Source organism: Phodopus roborovskii, unplaced genomic scaffold (genome assembly GCF_943737965.1).
Source record: "Phodopus roborovskii unplaced genomic scaffold, PHOROB, whole genome shotgun sequence".
In the NCBI taxonomy this organism is placed as follows: domain Eukaryota; kingdom Metazoa; phylum Chordata; class Mammalia; order Rodentia; family Cricetidae; genus Phodopus; species Phodopus roborovskii.
Window position 1 is genome coordinate 19,101,011 of NW_026126511.1, and position 13,659 is coordinate 19,114,669.

At 41.5% G+C, this 13,659-nt stretch overlaps 1 protein-coding gene across 3 annotated transcripts in view; it reads left to right on the plus strand.

The window, feature by feature from the left end:
- Positions 1-13,325, plus strand: part of Klf12 (KLF transcription factor 12) — a 397,981-nt gene extending 384,656 nt beyond the window's left edge. For all 3 annotated transcript variants that reach the window (XM_051195288.1, XM_051195289.1, XM_051195290.1), the window contains one exon: positions 12,897-13,325. In XM_051195288.1, coding sequence (XP_051051245.1) covers positions 12,897-13,078 — 182 coding nt within the window. In that variant the 3' untranslated portion in view covers positions 13,079-13,325. The remainder of the gene's footprint in view (positions 1-12,896) is intronic.
- Positions 13,326-13,659: the final 334 nt, after the last annotated feature.

The window sequence follows — 13,659 nt, forward strand, 5'->3', positions numbered from 1 at the left end:
CCCCACCATTCTGAAGCAGCTGGCCTGATAGTAAGACTGAAAGGTCTTTTGAAAGAACAGCTACAGCACCAATTGGGTGGCTACAGCCTAGAGGCTAGGGTAGTATTCTCCAGAAGGTAGTATATGCTTTGAATTGGCATGTTTTCTCTCATAGCCAGGGTCCATGGAACTAGGAATCAAGGAGTGGTGAGGGGACCCCTCACCATCACAGCTAGTGACCCACTAGGAAAAATTTTGCTTCCTGTTCCCATGACCATAAAATTCTGCTGTTCTAGAAGTTTTGGTCCCAAAGAGGGAGCAGTCCTGCCAGGAGATACAACAAACATTCCATTGAACTGAAAGCTCAGATTTCTCCCTGTTCACTTGGAGCTTCTGATACTCTTAAGCCAGCAGGCTAAGAAAAGAATAACAGTGTCAGTGTTGGGGGTGGAAGTGATTGATCCAGATTACTACAGAGAAATGGGATTTCTTCTCCAAGACTGTCTGGTGTTGAAGATCCTTTGGAGAATCTCTTGGTGCTACAGCAGCCCAATATCCGGGCAGGGTGACAAAGGGCAAGACCCTTCAAGAATGAAAGCATAGGTCACTCCTCTGGGAACCAAGACCTGCTGAGGTGCTTGCTGAGGCTGGAAAGAGTGGCAAATGGGTAGTAGAGAAGGGTAGTTATAAATACCAGCTAGGGGACCTGACCAGTTGCAGAATCAAGGATTATAATTGACATTTGTATTCTGCCGTACTTTTCAAGAATATGTTTGTGCAGATATTTCTGTTTACTTTCCTCAATTTCCTTATCATGTAATGTAGCATCAATTAAAAGAATATCAGTGGTTATCATATTTAAGTTTTGAGATACCAAGAGCCTCTCTCAAGGGACATTGCCTCCTATTCTAAAATTTATAACGTGTCTTTAGTTATGCAAGGGATAGTTATATCAGGTTTGACATAATTATGGCCTGGTTATTCTTTTCATTTGGACATCAAGTATGACATAAGGAGATAGATTGAATATGATTGTATGTGACAAGGGGTGAATTTGTGATGTCTATTCTTGGTTGTCTTCTTGACTATATCTGGAATTAACTGAAACCCATGTGGCCGGTACACCTTTGAGGGATTTTTTTTTTCTTAATTAAATTATTTGAAGTGGGAAGACCCACTTTTAATCCAGATCTTTCGGGATGAGAGAACACACCTTTTAATCCAGACAATTTGAGGTGTAAAGATCCCCTTTAATTTGGGTCACACCTTCTGGTAAGAGCCGATATAAAGGACACAGATGACTGAAGCTTTTGCTCTTTGCCTGCTTGCTCTTGCTGCCAAGTCCATTCCTTCACCACCGTTAGAGTCTGCTTTGGGATCCCCATGTATACTAAAGACCATCTGAGACGTCAGCCTCCTAAACTGAACAACTACTGGATTCTTAGATCTTCTGTTGGTAGACAGCCGTTGTTGAACTAGCTGGATGAGAACCTGTAAGCTGTGCTAATACCTCTCTCTCTCTCTCTCTCTCTCTCTCTCTCTCTCTCTCTCTCTGTGTGTGTGTGTGTGTGTGTGTGTGTGTGTGTGTGTGTGTGTGTAAATTCATTCTATAAGTTCTGTGACTATTGAGAACCCTGACTAATGCAGATCTCAGCATAAGACTTAGTATCCTGAATCTCATAGGAAGGAAGTAGGGAATACACTTCAACTTACAGGCATGGGAAAGTTTTCTTAGCAGGACCTGGTAATGCAGGCATTAAGATAAACAATTACAAAGTAGGATCTCATGAAACTAGTGTGGTGATATCTTTCATGCACAAATAAAGCCTGTCTGGAGGTCAGAGAATAGAGTTTGCTACTAGCAAACCATAGTGGTGTGGAGGTCTGTATAGAGACAGACAGGAAGTAACTTTGCTGGGCAGAAACAGGATATATATAAACAGGGAGAAACAGGAAATCACCCTCTCCTCTGCTGAGACACTTAGGAGGTGAGGTGTGCTGTGGCTGGCTCCTTCTCTCTGATCTCTCAGCATTTCACTCCATATCTGACACCGGCCTTTTATTATCTAGACCAATTAAGAACTTTTTTTACACTATAGAGCTCTGTATAGCAAAGACACCATCATTTAAGAAACAAGTCAGTCTGTAGAATAAGAAAAAATTTTTACATCTAACAGAGATCTAACAGAGAGTTGGTATCTAGAATACATAAAGAACTCAAAAAACTAAGAACCAAGAAAATAATCCAATTAATCTCTGGGTCAAGAACAAAACAGAATTATAAAAAGAATAAACAAAGTAAAATAGCTGAGAAACACTGATTAAAATATTTGCTATCCTTAGCTATCAGGATAATGCTACTTAAAACTTTGAAATTTCATCTTACCCATAAGATTTCACCTTATTGTTCAGACTGGCTAAGATCAAAAAGGTAAACAACAGCAAATGCTGACATCTGTATAGGGAAAGAGAAACATTTATTCACTGTTGGCGGGGGTGCAAATTGGTTTAGCCACTATGTAAGTTAGTGTGGTCATTCTGCAAAGAGTTAGAATAGGCCTACAATATGATCCACCTGTACCACTCCTGGGCGTATTTCCAAAAGACTTTATATTCTGGTACAAATGCATTCTCATCCTTATGTATTGCTGCTCTTCTATTCACAATAGCTAGGGAGTGAAAACAGTCTAGATGTCCAGCAACTGATGAATGAATAATGAAAACATGGTAGGTACGTATATACGATATGACATTATTCCATTTTAAAGACAAATGAAATTCTTAGGTAAATGAATAGAGCTGGATCACATTATGCTGGTCGAGGTAAGCCAGACCCAGAAAGATAAATGCCACATACTCTGTCATGTGTGGTTGAGTATTTAAATGTGTGTGTTTAAATTTGAGTACCCATAAAAAGCAGGCAAATAATAAGGGGCCATGTAGGAGATTTCAAGGGAGTGGAGATAGAGCGGGGTGATAGGAAGGATGAAAGGAGAACAATGGACAGAAAGGGTTGAATGCAGTGAAGGCTAAGAGGGTATGATGAAGGGAGTAGTATGGGAGAGCAGCTAATATTGAAGATTTTTGTAAAGGCCACATAGAAACCTACCGCAGAGGCTTCTGACCCATTGAATTGGGATACACCTTAGGCTGTCAAATAAAAATCCCAGAGCCAAGTATGGGCTACCTCTTTTGGAAACGCTGTTCTGCAGGTTCTTGTAGGACACCTATCTCAAACACTACACGCTACTACCATTGTACTATTCCTACAGACACCTCATGCCTGAGTCACAGAACATGGAGAGATCATGCTGGTTCTTTCCTACCTGCAAACTGCATCTCTACTGGCTGGCTATGCTATTGATGAGCAGATAATAAATAGGGATGGGGCATAGTGCATAATAATGGGGCCATTGGAACTGATCCTGGTAAAACCTAAGGAAAGACAGACCACCCTGTGGAGCTGGTTGGAGAGGACTGCTGGACATGCATTTGGCAGACAGAGCTGGCACCTGTCATGATCGTAGTGGGGCAGGTAGAGAATAGGTCCCCTACTTCTCCAAGGAAGAGTCTCAAAAACAATCTCTCCACCCAAAGAGATGTGGGACTTAGGGCAGTTGTAGACAAGCTTACCACTTTCCTACAGCAATGCAGGAGGAGGGGCATATTGTCGAAGTGGTGGGTGATGAGTACTTTCAGGGCCACAGTTGAAACTGTCCTGTACCATCCCTGGTACTCAGAAGTGAGACTAGGAAGTGAATGCTTAGCATTTCCCTGCTAGGTTACAGCAGAGGCTTTGAGAATGTGTAGGTATGTATTAAGTGAGAAGAAAAGCTCAGAAGTTTTGGCACACATTTATGTGACAGGTTAAAGAAGAGTTCTCTTCCAAAGAAACTTAAGAAAGGGTAACCAGACACATAGCAAATAAGTGTTGTCACCTCGTCGTCGCAATGTAAAGTTGGAACAGCCAAATAAAACAATGTCCTTTGACCTTGAACTTTTTACTTTCTGTAAAGTACATTTTATTAGAGAATATTTTCATTTGTTAATGTTTGCTTTCTGGGTGAGAAGGCTAGACTTTTCGTTAACAGTACTGTATATCCAGTAAGTCGTAACTCGGGCTCTAGTCTGCCAGTCCAGTTCTGACTGGATAGCCTGGTTTATTACAGCAGTAGCTTGAAGTGTGGTGTGGCAGCGTAAAAGTGGCTAAGACTGGATGGCTGGTGAAGCCAACTTAGCTACTGAAACTGTTAGATTAGAAAGCTGTCAAGGTCAAATGTGTTAAAATCATGCAATCGCTTAGAAAAGAGCCATGGAATGTGGAACGTGCCATATGTTCTAGCAAATACTATTGTTATCAAAGTTTGCCTTTATTGAAGACACAGGGAAGACACAAGGAGTTCACTTAGTCCTATTTGCACATAATGAAGAAGTTAATCCAGAGCGTTCAAAGGAATGAAGAGCAACACCTTGACTATTTGATTGAAATGCCAGGACCAAATAAATGGATTGAACATACTGTCTGATAGGTTGCTCTGCTTGGCTCAGGCAGTTTTGTGCTTAAAACGTTTACAAAAGCTAGAATCAGGACCAATATCCAGTTAGCTGAATATTTAAAACAGCAAACAGAGGATTGGAAATGTAGCTCAGAAGACCTGACTTCTGATCCTCTAGTACCTATGTAAATAAAACAAAACCAAAAGCCAAGTTTAAAGACACACTTCCTTGATCCTAGCACTGAAACAGGGCAGAGACAAGAGGATCCTGGGAGTTCAGTGGCATGCCAAATCAGTGAGCTCTAAGTCCAGGGAGAGATTCTATCTCAGCAATCAAGGTGGGGAATCAATTGACGACGGCTTTCTGCCGTCAGCCTCTGGGGTCTGCATGTGTACATGTGCTTGTATGGGTGAGCAGAACTACACACATGAAAAAAATAAATAACACACACACATCTCCACATTCCACACAACAGCAAAAATATGATGTATTCCTATTATTTCATTTATATATGTCTTCAAAACAAACAGGAACACCTTGAGTTTCACAGCTCTGAAGAATTAATTATTCTGTAGTGTGCAGGTTGGGCTTTCACAGCTTGTAGGAAGAGATGACAACCCAGAATATTAGAGATGAGGAATCTGCTTCCAGATGCTGAGTTCTACAGCCTAAAACACAGTTGCAGATTTGTAGCTGAGCCCATGCTTGGCTATTTTGAGCTGATTTTAGAGCTCCATGTAGTATGGGCTACTTTAACCCCCCCAAAAGGGAAGATGGCCTCGGCCATCCTTGGGTGACTCAGGGAAGCTGCTAATGTCAGCTGTTTCCTGGTCACCAGGTTTCTATTTCCTCATCTTGAAAGCACCTAATTTCCTTCCAGATCTAGAAATCTGTGAACTTTCATGAACTAATGTAACAGAAACCCGAAGACAAGATAGGAATCTTGATTCTGTGTTTTTTTTTTTTTTTCCTCCTCATATGCAAATACCATTCCTCAAGTGAAACAGATTGTCACAGCAAATATGCCGAGCCCTGAATGTAATGAAGCTCATTTGTCAGTGTCTGGGCCCTGTAACTTTGTCAAAGCTACACAGGGACATATTTCAAAAATGCACTTCTGAACCTAGAAAATGCCTGCACTTCCTGTTGCTAAAGGTGTTCCTTTTCAGTTGCTTGAGAAAATAACAGAGGAGCCGCTGAGAACACTGTGTTTTGTTTAACACAGGCCTTTTGAAAGTGCACATTCATCTAAGTGCATGGCTCACACGTCATTTTCATATGAAAAAGCACCTGCCCTTTGTCTTTGTCCACATTTACCTTTCAGCATTTCAGGTGGTGAAATGCGAGGCCCTGAAAAAGTGATTTTTGTTAGGTAGGTTTTGGGAACCCATTCAATAGCCGATGTTTTCTTTAGACTTTATTGTGCCTTCTGCTGGGTAAATGCCATGGAAATGCACTGAGCTAGCCTTAATCCTTCTCTCTAACCGGAATGGAAAAAAAAGGACAGGCAATTCGTAAGAAATTAGTTTGTGTTGACTGTCTCAAGCCAGGAAAGAAAGAAAGGTCTGATACCATTTCTTATTTTCCCAGGGCACTGCATTAATACCACGTGGGAGTGTGCATGCACAGGCTGGCTGTATATGCGTAGGAAGTAGGATCCAACCCGAGCAAGTGTGCTGTCAAGACATTTTTAGAACAACAACAAAGATACTTTTAAAAAGTTATTGTTATTATTATTGACCATGGGTGTAGGTGGCAGTAGGGGGTGCTTATGCCACAGGGTACATGAGAGGACACAGACCAGCCTGTGGAATTGACTGTCTCTTTCCACGTTTGCCTGGGCTCCCATGAGAACCCAACTCAGCTGCCCCTAGATGTCTTCACACCATTCTGGTATGCTTACTTTCTTAAGATTAGGCTGAAAATGTTTCATTAAAATAAGAACTACACCGATGAAAGAAATGGCTTAAATGAAAGCTAAACTACACCCCAAAGGAATGACATACTGTCACCCAACTAACAAACCATCCATCACCTTGTAGTTTTTCTTTTACTTTTTAACTTTTACGTTGCAAAAACAAAATCACATGCCAAGACCTTTTTTTTTTTTTTTTTTTTTTTTGCTACAGTACTGTACCAAACTTTTGTCAACAATGTCTTTGTCTTTCATAGAATTAACTTAAGAAGTAGGAGTCAATAATGGTCTGATAATGAAATCAAAACTTCCAGGTATTTTGTGAAATGCTAAATATATTTTTTTTAAGATTTTGCCTGCAAGCAGTTATATTTATATTTGGTCGTTGCCTACCCCTTTTGTCTAAAAGGGGTAAAGAAGGCAGACATGAGTCCTGGAGTCATGGCTCAGTGGTTAAGAGCCGTGATTGCTCCCACATGGTGGCTCATAACTGTATGTGCTGCAGTCACAGGGAATCCAATGCCCTCTTCTGGCCTCTGTTGGCACAAGGCATCCAAGTGGTGGACAGACATACCCAAGTCAAAACATCTCTACACATAAATACTTTTTTAAAAAAGAAGGTGGGAATGATCTTTTTAATTTCAGCATATTTCCTGGGAAAAGAGTTTGAGATAACATGTATGTGGGATTCCGATACAAATAAATTAAACTTCAAGGAAAACCTGCGATACCTAAAAACATGAACAGAATCTCCTCTCGCTGTCAGCCGAGTGCATCTTCAGCCGAGTGAATCTTGGTGAGGAACAAAGCAGAGAGCTGTGGGTGTGGCCTATTTTGTGTGCAAGTAGTCTACATTTGTTTTTTGTGTGTTTGTTTGTTGTTTTTTAAGACAGAGTCTTACTCTATAGCAGGGACTATCCTGGAAGTCTCTATGTCCCATAATAGCCTCAAATTTGGGGCAAATCATCTTGCCACAGCCTCCCACATGGTAACATTCCAGGTTTGAGCCACCAGGTCCAGCTCTTAGCCAATTCGTCTATAGAAACAATTTCATATAAAGTTCATTTACCATTCTGTTCCCGCCACTGTCTTGTAGAGTCAAATGCTCATTTGATTTATGTGCATAAATAAAAATATATCCCTGTTTTCTATTAATAAACCAGCTGCAAAAGCATTAGAAGCTCTCCCAATTGCAAGCAAGTCTGATATTAAAATGATTCAATGTTGACAGTTTTATGGTCTTCTTTCAAGTTCTGTGCATATCACATAATCCAGTATTATGATTTGTAAATTATGAATAATATGTCAATAACATGGACCTATTGACTGAGGTGTACATTTTTAACATCACAACTGTTTAAAGATCTTAAATCTCTTTTACATTTTTCTACTGATTCATTTAATACTTCCATTGAACAATAAAAGTGATTTTAAAAAAAAACAGAAACCCAAAGTAGTGACCAATAGTAACAATGTGTTTTGTGGTTCTAGTATACTGAGAAAGTGTCTAGGAACTGGATTTTTAATTTTGAAAACTCATAGTTATCAAAAACAGAAAACTGGACATGACCTTAGTCCACCTCACATTACCTGATAGACTTTATAGAGCATGTTGCAGTGCAATGCAGCTTCCTCAAGCAACACAAAACAGTCAACAGCCATTTTGGCTTAGTAGACTTATTCTTTTTCATTTTAATATTTTGAGAATTTTATTCGTGTGTACTGTGTTTATTTCGTTGGCACTCCTTCTTCTACCCTGTCCAACCACTTCCTTGCACCTTCAAGTTCACAACCTATTCTTTAATTACTGTCGTCTCACACACACACATACACACACTCAGATTCAGCTACTTTAGTGTTGCTATGTGCATGTACACAACTGATCAGATGGTATTGTATCGCGGTAAATAAGGATCAGGATAAACAAATAGGCCAAATAGATGTTTATTCAGGGAGAAATAACTTACAACCTAGACAGGAAATTCAACCCGATCCTCTCCTCTCCTGTCCGAGTCACGCCCTCTCCGACCTCCTTCCACAGGTCACTCCGCCCATGGCTCCAACCCCAATGGGCGTGGTCAGTGCCACAGAACTATCTCCCTACAGAATTGGACATCCTGCTGAGAAATTTGCCCTGGGAGGAAACTGATTCTCCCTCTCTCTTAGCAGCCATTGACTGTCCATAGCTAGCCATCCCGGAGTGGGACCCTGCGAACCCCCCATCCCATGCAGTATTGTTAACTATTCAGGTCTCGTTCACTTGCCATTGACATGGAAATGAAATATAGTAAGTTCTTAGAGGAAAGAAGACAAAGTGGAAGAATAATTTTCATTGTAGCCACTCAAAACTTGGCACGCATTATGAATGAGCAATAGCATAGTAGCTACCAAAATTGTTTCTATCCACTTCTAAAATCTGGCTAGTCCAAATATAAATTAATTGATTTTTTTTAATCAAACACTTGTTTTTGGGTGCATATAACTGGCACCCATTTCTCTTTCGAGAGAAAACAGAAATGAGCAGCCTGCCTAGCCAGCGTGTCGTCTCCCTGCAGTGCCTTTAAGTTTAGAAACTGATTGGAGGAGATCTTTACCCTTTTCTTTTCTTTTCTTTTTTCTATGTTTAAAACTTTGGTGAAAAGAATGGCTGCGGCTATGTAATCTGCAACCTCTGACCAGCAGGGCCTCCCGATATACCCAAAGCCACAAAAATAAATAAATGCAAAAAAAAGTATTAAGTGTTTTTCAAATGAGATGACAGTGGATAAGGTACCTTGCCATTTAAGCTTGGCGGTCTGCATGTAATCTGCAGATTCCACATAAAGATGGTAAAGATAGAAGAAGACAACTGACTCCACATGTGTATTGGTTCCATGGCGCATGCACACATGTGTACACATCATATATACACATACACAGGATAACATAATCTTAAAATATAATTCTTAAAATAATGTATTGTAACACAACCTAGTGGCTTCATTAAAAAAAAAGAGAGAGACCTTATTCGCAAATAGCAGTTACCTTTGAGAGTGATAAAAGAAAACAGCAATACCATATGTATATATGAGTGGGAGGTAATATTTGAATTGAGGCTCTAAATTTGTGAATTTGGATACCATAACCAAAGTATTCCACCAAGCTCCCCAGATCCCAAACTAGCAACGTGTATTATACTCCAGTTGAATAAATTAGCATATATTCAAGAGGGAGGCCATAAGTAGAGGTACCCATGTCTTAGATCTGGGTTCAGTGGGCTCTGTGTAGAAGGCCAGATGGTACATGTTTTAGTACACAGAAAGCCATGTGTTCTGTGTTATAACTGATCAATATTGCCTTCACTGGAAAAGAGCCAAAACAACATATAAACAAGTTAATGTACACATATGCCAATGAAAACGTATTTGCAGACACCAATGGGTAACTGTCACTTGGTGTTTGCAAGTATAAATAATTTTGTTTTCCATCTTTCCTTCAACCTTCAAAAAACCTAACAATGGGGGTCACAGATGACCAATCTCTTCTGCCTATTTATCAATTGAAAAAGACATATGTACAACCGTTAAATTAACAAAATAATTATGAGAAGTAAAATGGAGCATACCTGTACCTGAATTAGACATGCAAATCTAGTCCACACCTGGCATGCAATCTGTCCGATCTGTCTGTTCCTTGGTAGAGGAAGGTACTCTTCAGTTACCAAAGGAGAACTATAAACACCAAGTCAGCCACAAAATGCTTTTGTCAACAGTGGTGTACTGCCTGAAAAATATGCCAGGGCAATGGTGGCACAAACCTTATGAGAGTAACCAATCAACATTTGATTTGACTTAAGACCCACTCCACCAAATGGACCTTGCACCTGATGCCTGGGTCACCAAGAACCTGAGACTAGAGAGCTCAAACCCAAATACTATTGTTCAAAAAAAAAAAAGAAAGAAAGAAAGAAAAAGAAAAAAGAAAGAAAGAAAACAAGTAGCAGTATAATGGCATTCTATTATACCCATACACCAGTTCTTTGTTCTTAGTTCAGCCATCATCAGAGAAGCTTCTTTCTGCAGCAGGTGGGAACAAATATAGAGACCCACAGCCACACATTATTCAGAGAGGGAGAGAGAGGTGAGAAAAGAGAGGGAGAGACCTAGGAATGTTCAGCCACCAGTGGGACGAATCTATCAAAAAAGCATCCCCCCCCAACCCTGCTGAAGAGGAGGCAGAAAGAGTATCAGAGCCAGAGTGGATGGAGGACTCCAAGGAGATGAGGCCGTCTAGACATAGCAGTACCAACACACACGAGAACTCACAGAGACTGTGGCAAATTGCACAGGGCCAGAAAGGGTCTGCATCAGACACAGAAGGTGTCTCCATTTGATAGCCAAATTTCAATTTGTAAGCCGTTTTCTCCAAGGGAGTCTCACTGGGGAAACAAATTGGAATGGCCAGCAGTGGATGGCCAACAGAGTGAACTCCACAACATCTTTGGAGGCTTCTTGTTTTGTAACGCTGTGTCAGAATTTTTCCTTCTTTTTCTTTATTTCTACATTTTAAAATTTTATCTTATTTTTAATTTATTTACATTTTATTTTTCTTTTTACAGTAATAGATAGATAGATAGATAGAGATATATGCAAATAAATACAGCTACTCACTGTCAGGAATACATTCTATTATAGACCTTCAATTTGTGTATGTTAGACACCTTCCTGGTGTTAGCTTCATTTCTCTAGAACTCTGGTCAGCAAGCACATGCAAATACATATGTTGTCTCCTTGGAACAAGTAGAACGAATTCGAAGTTGAGGTTTTTGGTCAATATAATCAGCATGCTTTTAGTTGAATGGGTCCTTTCAGAATAGCAAGGTGCTTCCTGTGGCCACAATTAGTGCCTCAGCATTTCTAGATTGCCTGGGTCTGAACCACTTATTCACTCTTCTGAAAGGGCTACTTGATCCGAAGACCCAACACTAACTTAATAGCTGAATGAAAAAAAATGTTCATCCCAGTTTAGGCAAGTTTTCCCATGTAGGCATTTCACTTACAGGAGCTAGAAGTTTCCAGTGCTTTTGCTGCTGCTACTGCTGTGTGTGTGTGTGTGTGTGTGTGTGTGTGTGTGTGTGTGTGTGTTCATGCACATACATTAAGCGTATGTGCCTGTGTGAGAGAGAGAGAGAGAGAGAGAGAGAGAAAGAGAGGAGGAGAGAGTGTGTATGTGTGTTACATACACATGCTTTGCAGTTATGCTAATTAATCCAAAAACTTGCTTAGGACCTAATCTAGACACTTGGGGGTAGAGAAGATGGGTATCAAGATGGAATCTTTGTGGGTATATCCTGTATGTGACTTAATATTTAAATAGGCTGAGAATAGTAAACAAAGGAGAACTAAGGGGGTCTGAGGATGCAATAAAGTTTAGTCCAAATAAGAATTATCTGTCCCTCTGGAGCATAGTGAAAGGCGCTGGATCCGGAGCCAGGACACATCTTTTTGCCAGGAGCCTTGAGTAATTTGCTCTGCTACCCTGAGCATCAGTTTCTCTGCAGTTTCTCTTTGTAGCTCCCCACACAGGGTTAGCATGCGCTGCCTATTGTGTGGTCATTAGAGGCTCCTTCATTGTAGACCATTGGACAGATGGGACAGGAGAGATCAGTTGTTTCGGGGTTGCATGGGGACAGGGCTTCCATTTGGAAGAGAGCTAGGACTACAGTGCACCTGGGTCAGCTATTGTCCTCCTCCCCCGGGAGCCCATTTGGACAATGGATAGGCTATCATTTCCCAGCACAGGCTTTGGATATTTTACTGTTCTTACAAGCAGACTGAAGGGCCTGGTCAAGTTACACACGTCTTCAGACTTTTTACAAGGACTCTCGGCATTCAGTCCAACTTCAGGATTCCTCAGGCTCATTTGGTTGTCCACTCTTGAAAAAACATACTGACTTTGGCACTCCTAGGCTCTGTAAGATTTCTTCCCAAGGAACAAACAAAATGTAGATGTTTGTGAATAACACATGTCTAATGCCCGGGGTTGTTTACACACCTTGTAATGAAGTGATATGGATACCTTGAATCATGGCTAAATAGACACTATGTCCTATATAGCCTTATAGCATTGAAGTGATGCATATTCTGAGGGGAAGGGGGCCTATTGAATGTAACTAAGTACCCTTCACTATTCTCTGTGACTTCCAGCCATAGAGCCGAGTCAGACTCCGTGGGGGTAGTAATACTCCCCTTTAGCCCACCATGCATGCCTATGGCATCACTCCTCACCCACACATTTGAGTGGTAACTGACTTCCCTGAAGTCAACAGAAGGAAAGAGGAAACTGAAACTCACCTCCCAGTCTCTAACCCCACCCCCCTCTCGCCATGGGATGCTAAGGTTTACTCACAGAGATCTGCCAAATGGAACACCTATTGACAACACCACTTTCCCAGCATTCAGTGCTGGCTGGGTTCTTACAGAAACAGGATGGAGTTCCAAAGCTTGTGTGTCTTTGTTTCTTCCAGGAGAGAAGCCCTACAAATGCACGTGGGAAGGCTGCACCTGGAAGTTTGCCCGTTCAGATGAACTGACCAGGCATTACCGCAAACACACGGGAGTGAAGCCATTCAAGTGCGCAGACTGTGACCGCAGCTTCTCCAGGTCAGACCATCTGGCACTGCACCGTAGGAGGCACATGCTGGTGTGAGGAAGGCTCCGGTCCAGCTAGGCGTAAGAGCTGGGTCTTGTAAGGAGCAACTAACTCAGCAGGGCTGAACCCCCTCTACAGTGTTAACGTCAAGGGCACCGCTATCCCATGGTGCCTGAAACCAGAGCAGGAACAAGAAGGAACCCTTCTCCTTTTCAGCCTGAAGGTAATCCCCCATCATGACCACGCCCAGGGGAGCTGTCTGCAGCATGCTGGCCTGGGAGTTCAGCGCCTGGGGTCCTGAAGAGACAAGGCATTGTTTTTCATGCTATGTCCTCTGCCATTGAAAAGATGTTTGTAGCTTGTACATTTTCCGAGCTGGCAGACACTCTGCTATCAATCCCTTAAAGGTCATCTACCGCAAATTGATGGTTAGAGAAGACCTCAGTTTGGATGATTCTTCTACAGCATCTCCCCCACCCCAAACCCTTTAGACAAAAATTTCAGTTCCTATCTCAGTAAGCCAGAACACACATCCAGCCTGTTACCAGCAAGCAGCATGAACTAGGAAGGAAGGGGCTATCGGAGATGCTCCATTACCCAAACAGAAAGGCCTCTGTGCCAGCCATGGCGGACCTAGA